This window comes from Periophthalmus magnuspinnatus, chromosome 10 (genome assembly GCF_009829125.3).
Source record: "Periophthalmus magnuspinnatus isolate fPerMag1 chromosome 10, fPerMag1.2.pri, whole genome shotgun sequence".
Taxonomy (NCBI): domain Eukaryota; kingdom Metazoa; phylum Chordata; class Actinopteri; order Gobiiformes; family Gobiidae; genus Periophthalmus; species Periophthalmus magnuspinnatus.
Genome location: NC_047135.1, coordinates 26,891,907 through 26,915,747, shown reverse-complemented (window position 1 = coordinate 26,915,747; position 23,841 = coordinate 26,891,907). Strand labels below are relative to the sequence as shown.

Below are 23,841 nucleotides of genomic sequence, written 5' to 3'. Positions count from 1 at the left end.
GAAAAAGTGTAAATTGTGGGATTCTTGGCATTGTTCGGATGGTACTGTTAATTTTTGGGGAATTACAGAAAAGATGGTTGTTACAAAGGGTACGAAGGGTTCACATTAAACATTATAGCCACCCCACCATACTACTTTTTTTTTTCATTAAAAACTTACATGCCACGTACCAAGTATGTTGTATTGGATAGATTCAAGTTAGTTCATTTTTCAGGCGTTTTTGGGGTTTTTTTTGGAGCAGATTCATGAACAGAAGTCAGTATATATGTATTCGGTACTCTTAATAGACATTTTCACATATTTTTTCTTATTTACGCTAGTGTTACTATTAGTGACATTAGGTATTTTTAGGTTGCAACAAAAAGAAAACATACCAGCAAAAGTAAGGAAACATTAAGCATAAAGTAGAATCAACACTGATAAAGAAAAAGTGCAATATGACAATACATTTAAACAGGTCTCTGTGTGTTCAGACAAGGCCATGTGTTTATATGAAAACTTAAATTTATGAATATTTTGGCATTGATTTTGTGATAAAGAGCATTCCACAATTTCACCCCACATACAGTCTCACAAAAGATTTTAGGAGTGGTTCGAACATTAGGTAGTATAAAATTTCCATAACGTCTCAGATTATAAATTGATGATTGACCTAATTGTAGACATAAAAAAAAAAATCAAGTTTGCAATATTTCACCACGTTTTGTCAGCTTTTTCCATGTACATTTTATGTTGATCCAAAGCAAATACTTCGGGTGTTAATATGATATATATTTGAACATATGTACATTAATTAAAAATAAAATATTAAAATTGATCAAATGTGGTATAATACTAAATAATTACCAAATGTCATCAACATTTTTTTAATTTTTTTATTTTGTTGTCAGGGCTGTGCTGTAAACAGGTCTGTCATGATAATTACTACGACTTATTTTTGGGGCGGTCAGTATTTATCGTGTGGACTTTTTCTTTGCGGCACTGGGAACATTTTTGGTTATTTTTTGGCAATATGATAAGATTTGAGCTGTAGAATGTTGAATAAATAACTTCTATGACTCTTTACAGATGCAAACCAAGTGTTTCATTCTGCTGTTTATTTATTGCAGCTCATGGCTTTTTAACAATACTGTAGATTTGTAGTTTTTATGGTTTAAATCTGCTCTTGGGTTATTGTGTCAGTGGCATAAATTAGTTTCAGTATTAACGTTTATTGTGACAGGCCTAGCTGTAAAATACTTTTTGTGGATGCAGATATTATGCTAACAAGAGCAGGACTAGCAGCCAATAGGGGCTTATTCCAAAGGAGGAATTTCAGATCTATACAAAAATCTGATTGGCTATTATTCCTGACTTTCAATTTGAAGAGTTTAAGGCGATTAATCATTATCATCCTATGCACAATACATTTTAAAATATGGTATGAAGCAATTAAATAAGCCAAATCAATGACATGGTATACGCTACACGGCAAAAGTACTACGTTATATTTAGATGGTATTCGGAATGTTGGATGCCTGGGATGACTTTGCAGTTACCTCAGCTCTCCGTCTCCTCACTGTAAAGAGGTCTGAACTTTTCCAGACATTTTGGCCCCGGTCCTTGATACCAGATAAGGCTGGTTGAACTTGATGGCTAATAAAACATGACTGACACGTTAAACTCAGTACAGGTGAATGGAAACATGTGGACCTGTGATTAAAAGGGAGTCACCGCAGGGTCAGCCCGTGTAATGACTAGGAGAAGCATGAGTGCAAATTGAAGGAAATTGGGCCATGTTCAGACAGGAACTTTTGGTGAGCGATCATCTGGAAGGTAGCATGACAGTTAAAGGGGGAGGCAGTGCTATCTCTGCCATTAAAGGTCTGTACGCGAGTCAGGAACATGTTTTAGTTTGAACTTTTAGCTCCGCCTACTTTGCTGCTGTGATATTGCACCGCGTCACAGACACAAGGGTCTGGGATCACGTCATGCAGCAGTTTCCATTAGTGATGCGGTGTTTGTGAATGAGTCGGCTCTTTTGAACGGTTCCTTCACGTGAACAGTTGGAACCTGATCCCATTTTTTAAAAGAACCAAATCTTTTTCTATCTTCTTCTTCTATCTTTTTCTTTAACACTGCACTAACACAATATAACTAGTTCCCATATAGTTCTCCAATCTCTGCCTACTAATTGCTTTTTTGCCACCCTTGAAAATGCACCATGACAGAGCAGTTCCTATGATTCTTAGTAACAATGTGCCTGATTGGACGAAAAAATTTGATCCTGTCAGTAGCTGCTGTATTAGTTATTGCTAGAGAAAATATTATGTAAAATTAATGAATTATATTTTATTGTCTCATTTTTGTTTCTTCTTTAGCAGCTTTTACCATATAATGCATGGTGTAAATTAAAATAAGGTACAGGCCCTTTAACACGTAGAAAATGAGCATGCAGTTTGTCATCGTGATAAGATAATGTACACGCCACCCCATTATAAATTATTAGGTATGGAACACAATTTGTATAGAGGGAAAATATTTTATGTCCAGCCATTTGATACAGATTCTTCCATTTTCTGCGATGTTTACTGAAGCAAATTGAATCAGTCCATTAAGATGTTGGAGACAATTTAAAAGCTGCTTCTTCACAACAACACACTCAGTATTGTTTTAGCCTTTATACACTTACAGAAGAGGGTTTGGTATGCAGTTTGTACCACTATTAAGTTATATCTTGGTTTTAAAACTTTTTTGTCATCTGTCATGGCAGTGCACTAACACATTTGTCACTATGAATGTTTCTATCCAATACAGTTTACTAACAGAAAATGATTATTAATAATGTAACTTTGGATCTGAGTTAGTGGTCAATGCTTCAGCCATTGGGAAAAGACATTCTTATTGCCTTAGTGCATCTGTTCATACGGACAGAGACTCCCTTTACTGGGATCTGGTGTTTGGACCATCTACTGGCAGCAGAGGGAATTGCCATTGAAAAAAAAAACAACTAGGGTTAGCAACTTTTATGACATGCTAACAGAAGTATGCAGTTGTCATGTAATGTGAGGCAATTCAACAGCAGAAAGAGATTAGAAAGAGTCTGGCAATGATTTATGGACTTAAAACAGTGCATGAGACCTCTAGATTTTTAGCTGTGATGTAACAATCCTGGGAAATTCAAAATCGCATTGTTTTTTTAGTTCTCAGAGGGAGTTCAAAGAGTCAATTTTGCATAATATATACCCTTTAAAAGTAAAGAGACACAACAATGTTATAACCATTTTATGTATAGACTGAAAACTACCGGCTTAAATCAAAGTCTGGGCACTACATTTCAACCATTGCAAGAGTCGTGCCTTAGCCGAGGTCATTCTGTGTCGTACTCATTTATCAGTATCGGTTACATCATTTCACATAACTGTTAGATGTGGAAAATTGTCTGCTGGTTATTTGACTCCTCTTTTGGAATCACTGACTTCCCAGGCTTCTGCAGCTGCACGGAGCTCCTTGATATACTGTGACATCTCTGTTCTGAGTGGCCCGGTGCATTGTGGGATACGCACAGATGTGGCCAGGTGCAGCGCCTCATGACTCAGGCTCCTGTCAGCAGTCTAATGAGCTCCTGTCTTTCAAAGAACACCGAGTAAATCAGCAGTTGCATTCACAGAAACCCAATAATTTCTGACGTTCACACACAACAGGTGCTTTTTTATCACGGTTTATTGAGGATTTGGAAATAATTTTGGCTTATCTTTGTACGCGCATTTCATTCACATTATTAGAGTGTTCTTGTACTGAACGCTTTACAATTGAACGCTTGGATTAGGTGTCTGGAATGGTGAAAACAGCATGTCTGACTATCAAAGTAATGCTAGCAGATTGGCGATTTGTGAAAGGCAATTTTAGAACCGAAATAAAACCAGTGTGTATGGACGTGAAAAACAAGTTAGAGCATATTTTAGACAAAAGATAGGGCTCTCAGGTTTTCTCACGATAAGACACATAGTGGCTCATGATACAACATTACGATATGGCAATACATGCAGTAATCAGTATTTTGCTTAATAGTCTAGAAATAGATCACTGTTATGATCCATAGCAAAAGAAAAATTCAAATCTGTCGACTTGAATTTTTTTTAATTTTTGTTTTTGATCCACAGTAACAGAAAAATGCAAATCTGTCAACTTGATTTTTTTTTTTTTGATCCACAGTAACAGAAAATTCTAATCTGTCAACTTGAATGTTTTTATTTATTTATTTTTTTGAATTTTTGATCTACAGTAACAGAAAAATGCAAATCTGTCAACTTGATTTTTTTTTTTTTTCAATTTTTAATCCACCGTAACAAAAAATTTCAATTCAACTAGATTTTTTTTTTAACTTTAATTTTTCTTTTACCATGTTTTTAGACAAACACTACTTTTTTTAAAGCCCAACATGCATATTCATTTTATAAAATACACTTGTTCAGTTACCAAAACTGCATCACACAAGTTTACGCCGTAGTTTTGTAAAATTAATCAAAAAACGTGCATGGTGATATATATATCAACATAGCAGATATCAAAATTGAATCTAGAACTCATGTAAAGCTTGTTCAAATGGAGACAACCTGATCAAATGGAAACTCTTACCACATAAATTAATAATGAAATAAGTTCAAACAACATTACAACTTAAGCCTGTGGGGATGCTGTATCACTAGCTCACTTAGATTGGCAAATGATGTTATACAATTGGGATTCTGTTTACAGGGCGAATTTTGTGCACGTCCACGTTCAGTAATATCTGAGACCAGACTGAAAAATTGAACTCTTAAGCTAATACAGGATTCCATGCATTTCACAGCAGTTTGTGAAGGTTTAAATCTGAAGTAAGCCTTTTTTCTGTAACAGGATTTTTATTTTTTCGTAGAGGACATTCTATTGACCAAAAAATAAAACCTATGATTTTGTACCTGCGCCAACTGAAATTCAGCTTTTGATCCAATTGCGATATATTGTGAAGCTCTACATGTATACGGTGTAATGTCTTTTATAAACAAAAAGCTAGTTAGACAGGAGGTTACACATTGTTGCTGTTGTCTTCACCCTTCCCCCGTCTTTATCTGTCCTTTTGAATCCACACAACAGGTCTGACTGGAAGCCCTTTTGAAATGCAACAAGGGGCATGTCCGGGCACAGCCGCTCGCTTGTAACTTGCCTCTAGCTTGACACAAATTAATTCTTCAACTGTAATCATTTTAATGTCTCCCATGGTGGCCACTTAGCAAGACATCAGTGCAGAGAAAGGTACTGATATAAATGATTGTACAGTATGGTTGGATTAAAAAATAGGGATGTAACGATTAGCAAATTTAACAGTACACAATAGTCATTGCAATATTGTGTAGAGCAGGGGTGTCCAAACTTTTTTCACCGAGGGCCGCATACTGAAACATATTTGAAGCGGAGGGCCACAGACCAGTGTTGAAACAGGGAGTCAAATGCTGCATTTAACACAGGTTTGACAGAGACATTGTACCTTTAATAAGACTTTGAGGATTATTTTTAGGTCTCTGTCACAATGCAATATGATATTATTCAGGTTATAGAGGTAGAATTGCTTCAGTTTGTACTAAAAATACTTTCTGATCAATTGGGCCAGTTTAGTAGGAGGCATGAGAGCCAACAAAAATTGGTCTGAGGGCCAGTCCTTTTTCCTTTTGAAATATCTTGGTCACATTTTTATATAGCACTTTTCCACCTTCAAGGCACTCAAAGCACTTTACGTCAAGGATTACACACACATTCATACACCGGTGTGCACAGACATTGGGGGTGAGGTGGGTTAAGTGTCTTGCCCAAGGACAGGACAACAGCATTCATCTGTGGGAGCTGGGATCGCACCGCCAGCCTATGGGTTAGTGCATCTGACCGCTCTACTGCTGATCGAGGGGGGATCCAAACCATCAACCTTTGGACCAGTTAGCAAACGCTATACCAACTGAGCTACTGTCGCCCTTGATCACTACAGTCATGCTATAAAGAGTTAAGTCATATATTCATGTTGTCAGCACTGATAAACAGCAAAGGATCATGGTCTATGTAGTTCCATCTGTTTTAAAGCCGCCGCTGCAACAAAACAATGCATTTAAGCCAAGGCTCTTATGGTTTGATTTATATCGTGCCAACCCGCAGTATTTGGAGACTTCTGAAAACAATATTTCAAGTTTGATCTTAGTTGAAATTCCCCATGTAATTTATGTCTTCATGGTTTACCTTATGCGTCTGTATTTTAGACGGAGTGAGCTGTGGCTGGGTGCTGCTAATCATTCTGACAGTGTTAATTGGCTATCAGCAGGTGCGCAGACCTGTGAGGAGGCAGAAATGATAGTCTCTGGGCGCAGCGGAGCGTTCAAATGAGTGAGTTGCGCATGATTCAGGACAGCATTGTGAAAATGTAAGAATAAAAATGTGGGCTGGGTTAGTCATGTATCTGTAAGTATAGGTGCACTGCGCAACTGTACCGTTTGAGGCTCCGCCATCCGCTTGTCCCCATGGAGAAGTTATTGCTTTGCCTGCTTTGCAATGTTCCCCAATATAGCATTACACTTTTGTTTTCTTTTTTGTTTGTTGCTTTGGTTCACGTAGGTGTTTTTATTGCTCAAAAATAACTTTAAAAACATGCATTCTCGCCAGGTCTGTCTCGGGAAAAACTTTTGAAGTGCGATATATTGCTGCAAAAATATACTTCTTTCGACACAATAACAATAATCTAAAATAATCCCAGTAAACAATTTTTAAATAGTATCATTCAAAGGGCCTGAGCTGCAACTCGCTCCACAGACCTGACCTGTAACTCCGGTCTGGTGGTATCAACCTGCTCTCTTAATGGATATAGATGCGTTTCGTGTTATTTTCTGGAATATCTCTTTGACAACCATTTGGCCGACCCCCAAAGATGCATCTATTTTCATCAAAAGCATCATCAGTACAGAGTATTTTAGCAATGCAGGGTGTTGAAGGAGAGTTTAAGTCTTTTATGCAACATTAACATTAATAGGAATGCGAAATTGCATCAACGAAATAAGATTTTGACTTGAATCACACCAAAAGTACATATATTTTGTTTATGTACTTCCTTTTTATGTAAAATAACTCCACTCTGTATATCACCTATCAGTTACAGCTTGGTGGCAAACCTAATTACGAGGTTTACGAGATCTTGTGGCACATCTTGAAGCTCGAAAACTTTTCTATCCAGTCTTTTCCATGAATTTACGTGTACTTGTATTATGAGTACACTCCTTGTTTGTACTTCGATGCCATAATTCGTATGTTCCACCTTATTCTTAATCTCAGCTTGCATGCACTTGAGACACTTGAATCCGCGTGCCTGTAGCCTTGAGAGTCGAGGCATGAAACAACAGTGCTGGAGTGTTTGTCTGAGCTGAAATGACTGCGAGCTTGTGGAGAGCTGTTATTTGCAGAGCTGGAGACGACTCTTGTGCACATACTTAGCGCTCATGTGTTTTTGGGAGTGGGGAGGCGTGCAGCTGTCCGTTACACGTTTACTCGGGTTTGGGTTTCTGTTGTGTTTAAAGTGCATAGGTTTTCACGTTTTTTGAATTACTTGACTTGGTGGGATGGTACAAGTGGTAAATATTTATCATTCCTTTACATCAGTTAAGTGGCAAAAGTAGAAACATACAGGAAGTGCAGAAAAGTCCTAAAATGGAATACCTTTATCCTATGAATTCCTCGATCAGGGGTGTCAAACTCAATTCCACCGAGGGCCAATTTGCATAGATGTAAAAAAATACATAAAAAATGACTGTGTAACTGCCTATCTACTGATAAACTTACATTTTAAGACAGTCATACATTTTAATTTACCTTGTCGCGGCCACATAAAATGACATGGCGGGCCAGATTTTGCCCCTGTGCCTTGAGTTTGACACATGTGACCGAGATCGTCAACACTAAAATTTTGATCCAAAATGCAGGGACAGGGAACATTTTTCTCAGAGATTAACCATTGATTTGGCTTTCATCTATTTCTATTGGTCTAATCATAACTATTATATAATTTAGACAGGTTTTGGCTCCTGTTGTTGCTAGGTAAGCCTCTACATATGTTACATCCACTGCCCATGTCCAATCAGGAAGTAAATATATAATTGCTTTAACTGTGTTCTGGTGAAATGAGTAGTTTAACCAGCCATATGCACTTTTAGGATCCCACAACTTCCGACCATATCTCACAATCCCAACTTCAGCCCCACGATCTTCAACCCCTAGTTGTTGGACACATGTATGCCTCGTTTGTCATCTGAAATATTAATCTAGACGGCGAACAGTCCCTCTTTTGTACGCCGGTGCGTCTCTGGTGGCTAGTATCCAGTTGGGTAATGAGCAGCAGCTGGTGACGAGGCCTGCACTGGGAGTTGCATCCCTCGTGCCGATGAATGTGACGTTTGTGGCTTGTTTGCCATTAGCTTTTGTTCAGATTCTCAACTAGCCTCTCATGCTTGGAAAAAAGTTGACTTATGTTGCTGCTGCCCATTTTGCAATAAGTGGCGATGGGCGGATCTATTTCAAATATGGATATTAGGGCAGGACGAGACACAATTTTCATAAAATAAGGCGAGAGACGAGATTGGGTCAACGGAAATGAGACAAGATGAAATTTTGGCATACTTTGTAATAATAATTTTAGATTTATGTTAGTTTTGTTGTCATTGTTGCACTGCTTTTTGGAACTACAGCTTCATAATGACTAACTTACCAGTGAGTAATACTTTTTTGTACAAACCAAATTGGACAAAAATCTCACAGTATATTTTTATATTTTATCTTGCAAGATTTTAAGGTACAAGATCAGTTCTCATACCGAAATATCAATATTTCTCAAAATCTGTTAAACATATAGTTGAGTTTGATCAGTTCAAACGGAGATGGAGCAAAGATAATGACACTAAGATCAAATTCTTTATGATAAGAGTTTCAATGGATTTTGATACAAATTTTGCCAAAGTATTACTTGGTATCAGATCAAAACAAAAACAAAAAAATCACTGGTTTCGTCCATCACTAGTAAAAAATAAATTGTACTCGATAGTGTTGACTTGTGTTCTTGTGTAGTGCTGTTTGAACAAAGTGGAAAGCTTGGTCAGTCTTGGTCATCAAAGTGGACTAGTGCACATGTTGTGGTTTTACACGCATGGGGGAATTCAACTTTACATCGCAAAGCATCCCATTAAGGGCGATGAGGCTGTCAGGAGAAATGACACGGAACCACAGCCATGCGTTGCAAGTAAACAGACGACGGACTTGGCTAATTTAGCATAATGCGAGAAAAGTTTCTATCAGTCAGCCAATAAAGTTTGTTCTTTGCCATTCCAGTTTTTATACAAAGATCACACAAAATAATAGAGCTCTCTTAACATCACTGTTATAATTTATTGGTGTGTACAATTTTGCAGCTGTTTCTCTGTGGAGTCCAGTTTTCCTTGTGTAAACTGTCACAATATTAAAATGCAGCCATAGCACTGTATACCCAGATGTGCTAAATTATATACTGAATTTGTTGCTTGCTGGCTAGCCCTTCACTTCAAATGCTGATGATACGCCTGCCAGCCTCAACTTTTCCTTTTCAAGCCAACTCTAAACTATTCTGGTTCGGCCAAGAGTTAAATTGTCCTTGGAAACTTACTGGGCACTTGTAGCCAATAGTTTATACTTCATTTACATGCTAAATCGGCATTTCTGGACACCGCTCGAAAGCTTGATAAAGCCATTTAGCTGGTGTCCCGTAGACTGTCCAAGCTGCGAATTACTGTCTTGCCAAAAAAACAGTGCTTCTTGAAATGTCAGCTTTTGGACTTAAAGTGCACTATGTAACTTTTCTGGTGGAGGGCCTGACACCTGTTTGTCTTCATGGAGATGTTATTGCTTTTCATGGAATGTTCCTCGATATGGCATTAAGTAAAGTTAACTTGATTGTCCCACGAGGGATATTGATTAAACGAATGCATCGCCATGGAGACAAGCACGTAACGCAAACAGGCAAACGTACAAATAAATTATGTATGAACTTCTGTATACAACTACTAATTTCTCTAAAACATACTTACCATAAATATACTTAAGATTTTACTATCAATCTTGCATATTTCTGATTTTTGATTTAACAAATAAAAATAAAGAATAACACCTTTATTTTGTTAAATCAATGTTTTAGGTACTATCAGGTACTATCCCACCAAACCAAATAGGCTAATAATAGAAAATAATAATATAAAAATATATTCATCTATCGAATGCACTTAAAGCTCAATGCTGTCGATACACCATCCAACAGAAAAGCTACATAGTGAATCTTTAAGCAAAATCGTTGAGTAGTATTTGATATTTATAGCCAAGTTCATTCTCGTTTAGCGCCTTTTCCACCAACCATCCCATGCATTTTAAAAAGCTTTACCCCGTGGTTTGAGGGCTTGACGGTATGAACAATGACTCTTCTACTTCCACGCTAGCAACCAAAAACTGTATCGACCAATGAAAGGCTTTCCGATGCTAACACAAAGCATCTTTTTAGCATGTTCCGTTTACAGTCCTGCACTCCTGTCAGTCTCCTCTTTGAGTGTTACATTGTATTTTTAAAAAGCTAATCTCCACTGAGGCGGTATTTCAGAGGCGCGACAGTCAAATCTTTTGTGTCCTCCTCCAGACTTTTCTCTATCTTCATAATTGGCGTGTCAAGCGAGCGTGGAATGCAGAAGACAACTGTTTATCATACGCAACTCCTCACAAGCACGCTACTGTTGGCTCCCCCGAGAAAAGGAAAAGCAACTATCTACATAATTGGGCCTTTTTACGCAGTATGTTGAACCAGCTTATGTAGGGGAAATATTGAGCAAATATATTGGGTGTCACACTTTGGTGCAGTTTGTGTGTGGAAACTAACTGGTAGCCAAAAATGTGTTTAAACTATTTCTTATTATAAAACGTAGATAGGCCTGTCACAGTAATTACTATACATATTTAGTATATTATAAATGGAACAATCATTTTTTGGGGGGTCAGCGGGTCAGGGGTCGAGAGTAGATCATTTGGTAGAGTGTTTGTCCACTGATCCGAAGGTTGGCAGCTCAATTCCCGCACATAAACATCATCGGTTGAGCAGTCAGATCCACTGAGTTACTGGCTGGTGCCGAGATTCCAGCTCAAACAGATGATTTCTGTTGTTGTGTCCTTGGGCAAGACACTTAACCCACTTTGCCCCCCAGTGTCTGTGTACACCGGTGTATGACTGTGTGTGTGAATGGGTGAGTGGTTCCTTAATGTAAAGTGTTTTAAATGACTTAACGTTGGAAAACCCCTGCATAAAAATTTTACCAATGTTATGTTTATCAATATTTATCATGGGGACTTTTTCTTTGCAGTAAAGAGAAATATTTGGGTATTTTTTCTGCAGTATGATAAGATTTGGTTTCAATATTATCATTTAGCGCCTATATTGACTGCAGCAATATATCGCACTGCATAATTTGTTATCATGACAGGTACAGGTACAGTTATTCTCCTTCACAAATAACCAAATATCCAGTTTTATGTTGTAGCAAAACCGCTAATCCAGTAGTTCCAACATTCCAAAACACGTGATTTTTGGATTAGTTTGTCAGTTCATATTTCAATCAGTTTGTCAATTCTTTAGGAGGCGTTTAAATTGTGAACTTTAAAGACAATTGTATTATTAAAACATAAATTGCAAATCACAAGTCTTGTCAGAAAATCACAATTGGATATTTTTCCCAATTCGCTCAACCCTCAAACAAAGATTCCAAAATTTTTTCAAGGAAAGCAAGGGATAAACCAGTGGGAGATGTTGGAATGCTTTGTTATTGTAAGATTAATGATGTTATAATGATGTAGTGATGATTAAACAGCAAAATAAATATGTATTGGATTATCTCCTGAGAGAATGTGTTTAATGAAATGCTTGGTATATGCTTATTGCCGTTACGCTTTTTCAGTGGATCCAGAGCCAAGCATTCACATGAGGAGGATGACCTTGGCAGGTTTTAACCCAGCTAATTATTTATATGCCTTTCCATTCATCGTAAACAACCCTGATGTATGGATTATGCGCTCTACGGAAAACTGATTGCGACTTCTATATTTACTCTTTCCATGATATTCTATGTGACATTTGGGTCCTGCCTCTACTGTACAATTCATGTGCCCTGGTTATTCCCCCTTAATGGCCTCTTCCCCTTTGTGCTGGTGAGTTTCCTGTCCCAGAAAGACTGGGTCCAGAAGGGGAATGTGGGTTGATGACATGAGAAAGTCACATCACCAGCACAATGTCTGCCCTTTGTACAGTTAGTGTCTGGGGACTTTACTTTTCTTTTCTTTCTTTTTTCGCCCATCACCCCAAGTTCATCAAGTTCCATTGCGCTGATTAAGAAAAATGTGGTGAGATAAGACGACAAAAGTTAGCATGTTAGAAGTGAGGTTAATGGGTTTAGCTTGATTGAAGTGAAACTAAAAATTGCTATTAAACTGTGTATATGGTATTTAGATAGCATCATCTACTGTTCCTAGTCATTTTTTTTAGCGATTTTAGTGCACTTTTCTGTCCAAAACTGTGTCCTGGTTCTAGAGACCACTGCAATTTCAAGTAGTTGGTGACATCAGCAATAGCCAGGTGTTTCTTAGTACAAGCACCTGGCTTCAGAGGCGGAGTTTAAAGTGTGGATACCTGCTATACCAATCAAATGTTCTTTATACCTTCAGACCACGCCCCTCCTTCCCCCTCACTCTTACGTTTTATCCACAGGTGTTGCCCTTTTTAAAATGTGATTGTGGGAGGGGTTTAGGTGCTACGTCCCGCTTTAAAAAGGTGTTGCTAGCCACGTTGTTCTAAAAAATCCAGGTGGCAGTAATTTCTTGGTTGTGTTATTGTTATTCTGCCATAGATTAAGACAATTATATCACTTCACTATGAGCGAGTCTTGAATGTTCCACAGTATGACATTAAAAGTCTCTGTTTCCTCGAAGACAAGCAACCGATGCCACCAGGCCAAGTTACAGGTCCGATCTATGTCGAGGCGAATCCCCATAGTAACAATGCAATAAAGTATTTTGAGCAATATAACACTGGTAATTGAATACATGAAAGACACATACGTTTAATGCCATACTGCGGAACAATTTCAGGCAAAGCAGCAATAGTTTTAATGGCTCAAGTATTAAGCCCAGAGCTAGAAGATCCAGCTTTGTGCATAATAGACTTTATTTAACATTGCGATATAGGACCAGTTAGCATCTCTGCGTACTCCAAGTGGAACTAGTTGTGACTCTTAGCGTTATCACCATGATGTTATAGTAGGTCATAGTATTTGTACAAACTCTGTAAAAAAAAAAAAAAAAAAAAAAAAAACCAAAAACAATATCACCCACCATTGAGTGACCTATGAATTGCAAACTTACTGTCTGTTTTGCCTCGCTCTAGCTGTGTGGGAACTGGACTGGGAGGTCACAAAGTTGCAGAGGGGAGGGAGGCTGCAGAGACAACCCCACTCCGAACAATGAGGAGCTGGGGTCATTGAGTTGTTGCTACTACCAGAGCCTATTATACAGTGTACATTAGAGGATAGTAATGCGCTACAGTTTTATTAGATAGATTCTTTGCACAGCTGCCTAAGTCATGCACTAAACGACACCTGCAGAGATTCATACGCACAGCAGATAGAGAGCAAAGGCGTCGCCATAAATCTCCATGTTAACTGGTTGAATTGTTCTTCCATCTGCCCGGTATCCGCGTTCTCTGATGCAGTTTAAAGCCGAGTTTCCGTTGAGTGTTTCGGAGATTTAGCCAGTACTGCATAGTTTGTCGGTAATGTCTCTCGTAAATCTGCTTAGTGTTGGTATTAGCTGCAAGTAAGCTAATGGGCAAAATGAGCTAAAGGCTAGCTCGGTGATTTGTGCATTTGTTTTGTAGTTTCAGTAAGTATAGGTGGGAAATGGTGAGGTTCTTAAAACGGCTGAGCAATTTGGGAAAAATATCGAATTCAGATTTTTCGGACGGTTTGAAGATTGGAGAATTATGTTTAAATAGTAAAATACTGTTCAAAGTTCACATTTAACATGCCAAGAATTGACAAAAAGGCTAAAATATGAACTGACAAACAAATACATTACAAAGAATCACATTTCAGAACATGTTTGTACAGATCTAACCTACAGAGTTTGCAGCTTTTAGGCCGAATAAGAGGATATTTTGTTGTTTGTGGAGGAATTATGGTACTTTTCAATGTTCTAATTGTGTCCATTCAAATTGTCATTTTGATTGGTTTTCGATAAATTTTGCAGCCCTAGTTCTTAATACAATGTAGCTACTATTTTGACTGCAAGGAGCCTGAAAAACTTAAGGCTGTGCGAGTAATCCAGTTTTAATCATGATTCCATCTATTACTCAACAAATGTTTGTATTTATTGACAGCGCAGTTCATTAACTTTTGTTCTGAATGGTATAGGAGCTTTTTCTGCCACCCAAAACCCAGAGCAGTGTTTAATACAGTGTTTTAAAGTCACAAAACCTGACTAATAAAATACAGTACAAATCAATTCCCTCCTGCTAGTGGTGTACTTTATTTTCAAAGTAATAACCGCCATTTCAATTATGATCAAAATAATCATACAAACACTTTTTCCATAATATTTTTTTCTAGTAATGTAAGTTTTACAGAAAGACAGCAATATTTAGCATTTTATTAGCACCTTTAATATTTACACATACTATCAAATGCTTAAACTAACCTCAACATTTGTATTCTGTTGACTTGTAAAGACAGCACATCACACTAGATAGAAAAGGCTTGAAAAGGCTTGACCTAAATTTCTAATGTCCCTTGTCGATGCTCATGACAATGGCTAAAATCTTGTTAGTAAAGAGGTATGCTCCAGTAACCTTGTTTGCAGTTACATATATACAGTACATAAAAGCATAGAATAGTGACCTGACCCTAATGTAAAACTCTAATGGAATTGTGCCTTTGAAAATCAAACTCCACTAGTGACCAAAGCCCAACCCATTGCAGAAATCGGAGTTTATGCATTTTAATTTTGCAGTTTACTCTCTAGTAGTAGTAGTAGTAGTAGTAGCAGTAGCAGTAGTAAAAGCAGCAGTAACAGTAGTAGTAGCTGTTTTTTTTTCTTAAATATAATATAATCTACTTTTTCTCCATTGAATTGCTTGTTTTCATTGAGATTACCTGACACTGATACCACCAGTCCAAATAACTACAGTATTGCCTCAACTCTCATTTTCTTTTTTGTACATTTTCTAACACAATAGTGATGCTATTTGAACTCGGCTGCGGTCGATTGGTGGTCTTTTATCACTAGTTTGATTGTAACATCGAACCCTCAAGGTCGGCAAAAAATAAGCCATTATTGTGCCGGGCCGTGAGTGTAGGAGCTCTTATCTAAAACAAACCTAGAGTCCCATGATAAAGAAATCCCACTGCAGCGTCTTTTTGTGTTTACCTACATCTGTTGTCCAAACTGTCAGTGGCTGTTTGGGAACGCCAGCTACCCTCATCTGGCTCTCTTATCTGGTGTGCAGGTGTGGTTAGCAGCTAGCCCCCTCTGCGGAATAGCATTTCACAGGCTTTTTTCTTCTACCCACATAATGGCACTCAGATGAACACAGAGCTGCCTCGGGCTAAGAGCGTGAGCTATATTATGTGCGGGGAAACGTAATATATAATCAAAGCGTTCGGATTTGACTTGTACATTAAAGGTATGAGAGGTTTTGAAATGGGAAATTCAGTGTGATGCAAAAAGGAGTACGATGTAACTTTTCTTGCGGGGGTTTCGTGGTTGTTTCCATGGAGATGTTATTTCTGAGTATGGAATGTTGCATAGTAAGCCATTAAACTTATCTAGAATTTAGAATAGATTACATTATTTGTCTTTTATTGCTGAAAAATTACTTGAAAAATATGCATTGTTACTGTGAGTGGGGTCACCTCTTCACAGATCTGATTTGTAAGTAGTCTAGAATATTGACGAGTTTAATGCCGTACTGTGGAATGTTCCAGGCAAAGCTTTAAATTAGAAGGACTCCTAGTAGACAACTTGCCAAGGAGATGGCGCTATCTCTTGCAGTGGTAATATTGTCTTTACAGAAAGTGTCTTAAAGTGCTAAAGTTCTGGAGTAAATGCTTTTTTCCATTTAGCAACAACAGAGCACTATCCACACCAATCATTTTTTTGTTATTTTTCACTTCATGAAAATTCAATAATATGAAAAAATAAAGTTAAAAAAATCTCAAATAAAAACTAAATGGGAAAAGAGCTACTGTTACATGAGTAGTTTGATAACTGGATCCCTGCTTGGAATCTTGCATTCGTTCAAAACCTGTCTTTCTGTTGAATAATACGCTACCACCTCAGCAGCTTCTTTGAAAAATGTAGCATATCCATAATAATGCGAGAGGCTGTAACCCTAAGATATGTAAATTAACGTACGCTAAATAGCTTCCGGCGCTCTTGGGTCACAGACTCGAGTGTCGAGTGTTTTCGCATAGATACTAGTCACTGTATGCCCATTAGAGAAAATCATTAGTGACTTTTTTCAGTGCCTCACCACCATTTAAGACCAATCATTAGGACCCACTGCGATAATATGTTTTCCAAGGCCATTTTCTAAAGTCACCGCAGAGATGTATCAGACCATTCAAGAGATGCAGACAAGGAAATTAAGCCTCCCTCGGTATCCATTTGACTCTTATTTAGCTCGCAGTGAAGAACTGCACCTGCTGATCCTAACGACCTTTACAGTCAGTCAGTGAGAATTATGAATGAACTTTTAATCAGATTCCCGCGTCGAAGGAAATTATTTTCTTTCAGAGACTTCTTTGCAGCTCCGGGCAAATTATGTTGGTGTGAACCTGTATGTACTGATAACCCACAGCACTTGTTTTGTTGCAGCTCGTCATTAAAGGTGCACCAGGCTGCACTAGCTTTAGCAGTCTTAGCTAGTTTATTCAGACTTTTTGTGAAAAGAAATTATTTTAAATCTAAAACAAAATTTATAGAACAAAATACCATCAGTATCTAAAATGTAGCAAATTTATATTCACAAAAAAAAAAAAAAAAAAGTTTAGAATTTTTCTGTTTTGACGTTGGCTTGGATAAAGTTGTCCTTTTTTTATTAATTGAGACCAAAATAGTGAACTGAACCGCACAATCACAAAATAAAAATCTAATCATAATTCTGTAATAATTATGTCAAAACCTAGTATGTTCTGGTGGCCATCTTGTTTATTATTATCATTTATTATGCTTTTTGTTGTTTTTATTTAACTAATGTAGTGTTCTCTCTGGTCCCCATAGGTTTCCGGAAAATCAGCCTGGACGATCTGCGCAAGGCCTACATCGTCAAAGATGTGCAGCAGTACATCCTCCACCGGCTGGACCAGGAGGAGGCTCTGAGGCAACATCTCACCAAGGAGACCGCAGAGATGCTCAACCAACTCCACATCAAGAGCAGCGGTTGTTTCCTCTACTTGGAACGCGTCCTGGATGGAGTGGTGGAGAACTTTATCATGCTTCGCGAGATCCGTGACATCCCTGGCACACTCAACGGCCTCTACTTGTGGCTCTGTCAGAGACTATTTGTCAGAAAACAGTTTGCCAAAGTTCAGCCTATTCTCAATGTAATCTTGGCAACGTGCCGCCCACTCACTGTCAAAGAACTGTACCATGCAGTCTGGACCAAAAACATGACACTAACCATGGAGGATTTTCAGAAAAAGATGGACATTTTATCCAAACTGTTGGTGGAAGGATTGGGGAATACAAAAATACTTTTCCACTACAGTTTCGCAGAGTGGTTGCTCGATGTTAAGCACTGCACTCAGAAGTACTTGTGCAACGCTGCAGAGGGGCATCGGATGTTAGCCATGAGTTACACTTGTAGGGCCAAACAGCTCAAACCACTCGAAGTTCAGGAGTTCGCGTTGCACCTCGTCAACTCAAACCTGCAAATTGAACCTTTTAATCTGGCTCTGTGGATGGTTTGGAATGGTACCCCGGCTAAAGATGCCCTGTCTATCTCAATACCAAAAGAACAGGAAGTACTGCAGCTTTTAGTCAAAGCCGGAGCTCATGTTAACAACGAAGATGACCACGCCTCCTGCATTGTACAGCAGGCCCTAGAGAGAGAGGACTCTATAAGGACTTTACTTGATAATGGCGCCTCAGTAAATCAATATGACTCTAGTGGCAGAACTCTCTTGGCTAACGCTGCATACAGTGGAAACTTAGATGTAGTTAACTTGCTCATTTCCAGAGGAGCAAACATGGAGTTAGAAGACAACCACGGACAAACAGCACTTACGCTCGCTGCAAGGCAAGGCCACACTAAAGTCGTCAATTGCCTCATAGGTTGTGAGGCCAATATCAACCACACAGATCATGATGGATGGACAGCGCTCCGGTCTGCAGCTTGGGGTGGGCATTCGGAAGTTGTATCGGCTCTCCTGTACGCGGGCGCCAAAGTGAACTGTGCCGATGCAGACGGGAGAACAGCTTTGAGGGCAGCTGCGTGGGGCGGTCATGAAGACATCGTGTTGAACCTCCTCCAGCACGGCGCGGAGGTCAACAAGGCGGACAATGAAGGAAGAACGGCTCTGATTGCAGCTGCGTACATGGGGCACAGAGAGATCGTGGAGCACCTCCTCGACCATGGCGCTGAAGTGAACCATGAAGACGTGGATGGGAGGACGGCGCTCTCAGTGGCGGCCCTCTGCATCCCCGCGAGTAAGGGCCATGCTTCAGTAGTAAGCCTCCTGATCGAAAGGGGGGCGGAGGTTGACCACTGTGACAAAGACTGCATGACCCCTCTACTTGTGGCTGGCTATGAAGGACATGTGGATGTAGTGGATTTGCTCTTAGAAGGTGGTGCTGACGTGGATCACACAGACAACAATGGCCGCACCCCTCTGCTGGCTGCTGCGTCTATGGGCCATGCGTCTGTCGTCAACACATTACTGTTTTGGGGCGCAGCTGTCGACAGTATTGACAGTGAGGGAAGGACTGTCCTGAGTATTGCCTCCGCTCAGGGAAATGTGGAAGTGGTGCGGACTCTGCTGGACAGAGGTCTGGATGAGAATCACAGGGATGATGCAGGCTGGACGCCACTGCACATGGCTGCTTTCGAAGGCCACAGACAGGTGTGTGATGCCCTCATTGAGCAAGGCGCTCGCTGCACAGAAGTTGATAATGACGGTCGAATACCGTTAATATTATCTGCACAAGAAGGACATTATGATTGTGTTCAAATTCTTCTGGAAAACAAATCCCCTGTGGACCAGAGAGGATATGATGGGAGGAACGCTCTGAGGGTGGCAGCTCTGGAGAGCCACAGGGACATAGTGGAGCTGCTGCTGAGCCATGGGGCTGATATAGACTATAAAGATGCAGATGGACGTCCCACTCTCTACATTCTGGCACTTGAAAATCAGCTGGCCATGACGGAGTATTTTCTTGAAAATGGTGCCAATGTTGAATCTTGTGACACAGAGGGTAGAACTGCTCTCCACGTGTCCTGCTGGCAAGGGCATCTTGAAATGGTGCGACTGCTTATTAATTACCATGCTGATGTAAATGCGTGTGACAATGAGAAAAGATCTGCCCTCCAGTCTGCTGCGTGGCAAGGCCATACCAAAGTGGTGCAGTATCTGATAGAAAATGGCACCCGGGTAGACCACACATGTAACCAGGGAGCTACAGCGCTGGGCATAGCTGCCCAGGAGGGTCATATTGATGTTGTTCAAATCCTTCTTGAGAATGGTGCTGACCCAAACCATGCTGACCAGTTTGGGCGCACAGCAATGAGAGTTGCAGCTAAAGGAGGTCATGCAATGATTATTAAGCTGCTAGAAAAATATGGAGCCTCTACATTGAACGGGTGCAACCCCTCTCCTGTGCATACCATGGAAGAAAAAACATCTTCTGTAACTGGTAAAATGCAGTCCCTCACCATCAAATCCAGCAGTTCAGGCAGCACAGGAGCTGGTGACATGCAGTCATCCGGCCGATGTCTCACCAATGGACCTGTCCATGCATTTAGCTCTCCCTCTGAGTCTCCAGACTCTACTGTCGACAGGCAGAAATCCTCCCTCTCTAATAACTCCCTAAAGAGCTCCAAGAACTCCTCCCTGAGAACCACATCCTCCACAGCCACTGCTCAGACTGTGCCCATTGACAGTTTTCATGGAATGACTTTCACAGAACAGATCCAGCAGCACTCACTGCCTCGCAGTCGCAGTAGACAGTCTATTGTATCCCCTTCTTCTACAACAAAGTCCATTGGCCAGCAGCCATCCTCGCCAGCCAGTGACTTTGACTGGTCACAGTTAAAACCAGGTCTTAATAAGGCCTCAAAGGCAAATAAAATTTCATCTTCAAATGGTAAAACATCTCTGGGAGATAAAAAGAAAAACAAGAATAATGGGTCAAACCAAGTTCTGGAGTATGAGATGACTCAGTTTGATAAGCGAATAGCTCTAAATAAAACAGTTGCAAACATTGCAGTGAAGGATCCTCATTGTAAAATCATGATTGGCAGTCCCATCCAGCCCAACCAAGATCAGTACTTCATCCAGCAGCAGAGCCTGGCAGAAAAGAAGAGAAATGGCATCATGACCAACCCGAACTATCACTTACAGGGTAATCAGGTTTTCCTGGGGAGGGTGTCCGTTCCCCGGAATGCTCAGAACAGAGGTCACCAGGATGTGCTGGACAATTATCCCATTGGAGAGACAGAGCTGAACCTCAAACAGGCTCTTAAACTGCAGATAGAAGGATCTGACCCGGGCTTCAACTACAAAAAGGAAACACCTTTATAGCTGGTGAGGCACACTTTCATTCTCTTACTTTGTTCTTAATATTTACTTCATTATTGTGCTTTTTACTGTGTAGTCCTGATAAATCAGAACTTTTCTCTCCTAGGAGACTTTGACTTATTTGCATTAACACAGATGATTCTTTCAGTTTCAGATGTCATGGATGCATTCATCGTGCAGACATCAGAGGGAATGTGCCAAAGCAACTGTTTTTCATTTGCATAAAATCCTGCATTTGTGCTCATCAGCAGGGGACCTGGAGAAAACCCGTGGGGAAGACAATTGCTGCCTGAGGCTTATGTGAACTGATACTTCGATGTGCCTACATCTGTTACAGCCTACTTCATATATCCATGCAAATGCATTTTTTTTATTTAATGTATTGATATTTAATGAACAGTGTATGCACTTTTTAAAAGACAACAGTCATGTATTTGTTTTATCACGTTGTATCCATCCATATTTGAGTAACTGATGAAACATACCAATGCTTTATTATTTAATGTCTTTTTGGCAACTTTTGATTTGACACTGACTGCGATGCACCACGGAGTGCATTGTGACAAAAACATGACATAATAGCTGATGTCATGGTAATGGATTTGATAGTCTGCCTTTCCTAGAGACCCCAAATAATCTGTGTTAACCTTATCAGTGTGCTAAACTTGCATTGTGACAATATGTTTATAGCTGTGGCAACATTCTTTAGGCAAGCATATTTATTATATTTTTTTGGAAACAAGCCACTTTTGATGCATTTTGGGTTGCATTACACTCAACCATGGTGCTGTGTTCAGAAGTTGCCTGCAGTTATTTTTAGACTCCCTATTTTTTTGGCTTTGTGTGTTATGACTTAATATGAGTATCTCAGAGGGAGGCTTCACTGAAACTAAAAATTATTCATTTTGTCCCTGTGGGATTTTTATGAGTTGTGCATTTTATGTTTTTCTGTATTAAAAATATATATTTAAATACCCATTGTGTACCTTCTGCAAAAGTTTAGTGCTAAACGCAGTAGGTTGTGTTCACGTGATATCACAACATTGAGCTGGAGGACGGGTCAGAATTCATATTTCATATTTGTTGACCTGGTTATGGTTAATATCTGTACTTACTGGGCCTGTCCATATGAAACAAAAACTGGTACAAAGTTCAACATTTTCTCTGTCAGTATAAATAAACACAATAGCCTGTCAAAATAGCCTAAGAAAGTGGTGCCATGATTCAACTCCAAAGACGTGATTGTTGTCAGTTGAAAGGACTGTAAGCCATGTTGCAAGTTTGTGGAGCCAATCGCTAACAAATAATGACAAGGTGCAACATTTGTGGATCATAAGTTTGGATTTTTTCCAAAACTATGAATCTCCCATTGAGTTAGCTAGGCCCCTGCCCTCCATCTGAAAATAATGTCATCATAAAATTCTAGGACGTGAACGCAATCTGTTTGCGATTCAAAAATAACTAATAAAAGTTCTATGTTAAACCTACTGTAATGCAAGATGCCCCAGCTTAGTCTAGTTTTGGTTATTTTGCGTAATTCCTGCTGGATTTTCAGGAGGCATGACAAAAGAACGACTAAAAACAGCCTGAACCACCAAGACAAGTCATGGTTTTGGAAAGGCAGAGCTCCAAAGCCAAAGTTTGAAGCGACAAACTCTATACACACTCCTTCCTGGATATTCGCTCAGTCGGACTTAACCCTTTGGGGAGATGGAGGGAGGGAGGCTGGGAGAACTTCTACATCTGTTTCTCATGAACTGCGTGGAGCTGTGCTAGCGTTTACAGGGCTGTGTCATATTTTTGCAGGCTTTTCATAATGTTAACAGTGAGCTATTTTTTGCCAAGTTCTGGGATTTTGGGGAGGGGAGCAAAATGTCTATAGCGTGCACAAACACTCGTAAGCCGTAGCCGAAGCTCCGGAGTGACAATGGCGAAAGGTTGTGAAGGGTCAACGGAAGGAAATCAGGCCAGAATTAGATCTGCGAAGGGAGAACGCATACTGTACAGTCTTATTGGAAATATCATGTTTGTTCGATGTGTCTGCCACCTTTGAGTTGTCAGTGGTTGGATTGTAAATAGCTTACCATGTACATTGAAGTCTCATGTTAAAAAGAATTCCTGTATTATATGAAGTGGGATTTTCTGATGTATATTAAAGTGCTTAATAAACATATTTGCTTTACTGCTGGAAGGTAGTGCCTTTATTCAATATTGCTAACAGTACCTCTGGGTTCAATCATTAACTAAGTGCATAATTAACTAAGTGCATAATTACCAGGCCATTATAAGAAGCTATATTATAATACAGTAGTGAATTTCTTTGCTATCCCAGAAGGAGATCTTTTGCTAATATTGTAGGATTTTGCATCATAATTTAAAGGTTCACTATGTAACTTTTATGATGAATGATGTCCGTCAACTTGTCTCCATGGAGATGTTATCACTTTGCCTGAAAAGCACCACGCTATTGCATTAATATCTGATCTTGTTTTGACCCGTAACTCTGCCCAGTAGCGTTGTCTCCATGGAGATAGATTTATTCAATGCCATATTGCGGAACATTCAGGGCAAAGTAAGAACAAATCCATGGAGACACAGTTCGTAGACCCTCCACCAGCAAAGTTTAAATAGATTACTTTGGTAAATACCTGTTACAAGACCGTTTTATAAGAAAGTGTTAGCCAAACAGCTCATTTAAATCTAACTCAATACATCCCATTTTGATAGAGATGGTGTAATATTCTGTGTACTGGTGAGTAGGCCTGATGTCCACACAATGGCCAGGTCATATTGCCTATTGTAACATTAGATCAGCCATATTACATGTGCATCAGTGTGGAATCTGTAAATGGTGGTTGCCTTTGTGTAAAATGTGAAAGGGCAGCTAAAGCACAGGGCATGACGACAATACCAGCATAAGAACCGGTTCAGCGCAGACATCAAAACAAATGGA

At 39.5% G+C, this 23,841-nt stretch overlaps 1 protein-coding gene across 1 annotated transcript in view; it reads left to right on the top strand.

Annotated features, from left to right (window-relative positions):
* ankrd50 (ankyrin repeat domain 50) overlaps positions 1-23,075 on the top strand; it is a 74,724-nt gene extending 51,649 nt beyond the window's left edge. The window contains exons 4-5 of the mRNA XM_033973934.2: positions 17,374-20,894; positions 21,037-23,075. Coding sequence (XP_033829825.1) covers positions 17,374-20,891 — 3,518 coding nt within the window. The 3' untranslated portion in view covers positions 20,892-20,894; positions 21,037-23,075. The remainder of the gene's footprint in view (positions 1-17,373; positions 20,895-21,036) is intronic.
* The last annotated feature ends 766 nt before the right edge of the window (positions 23,076-23,841 follow it).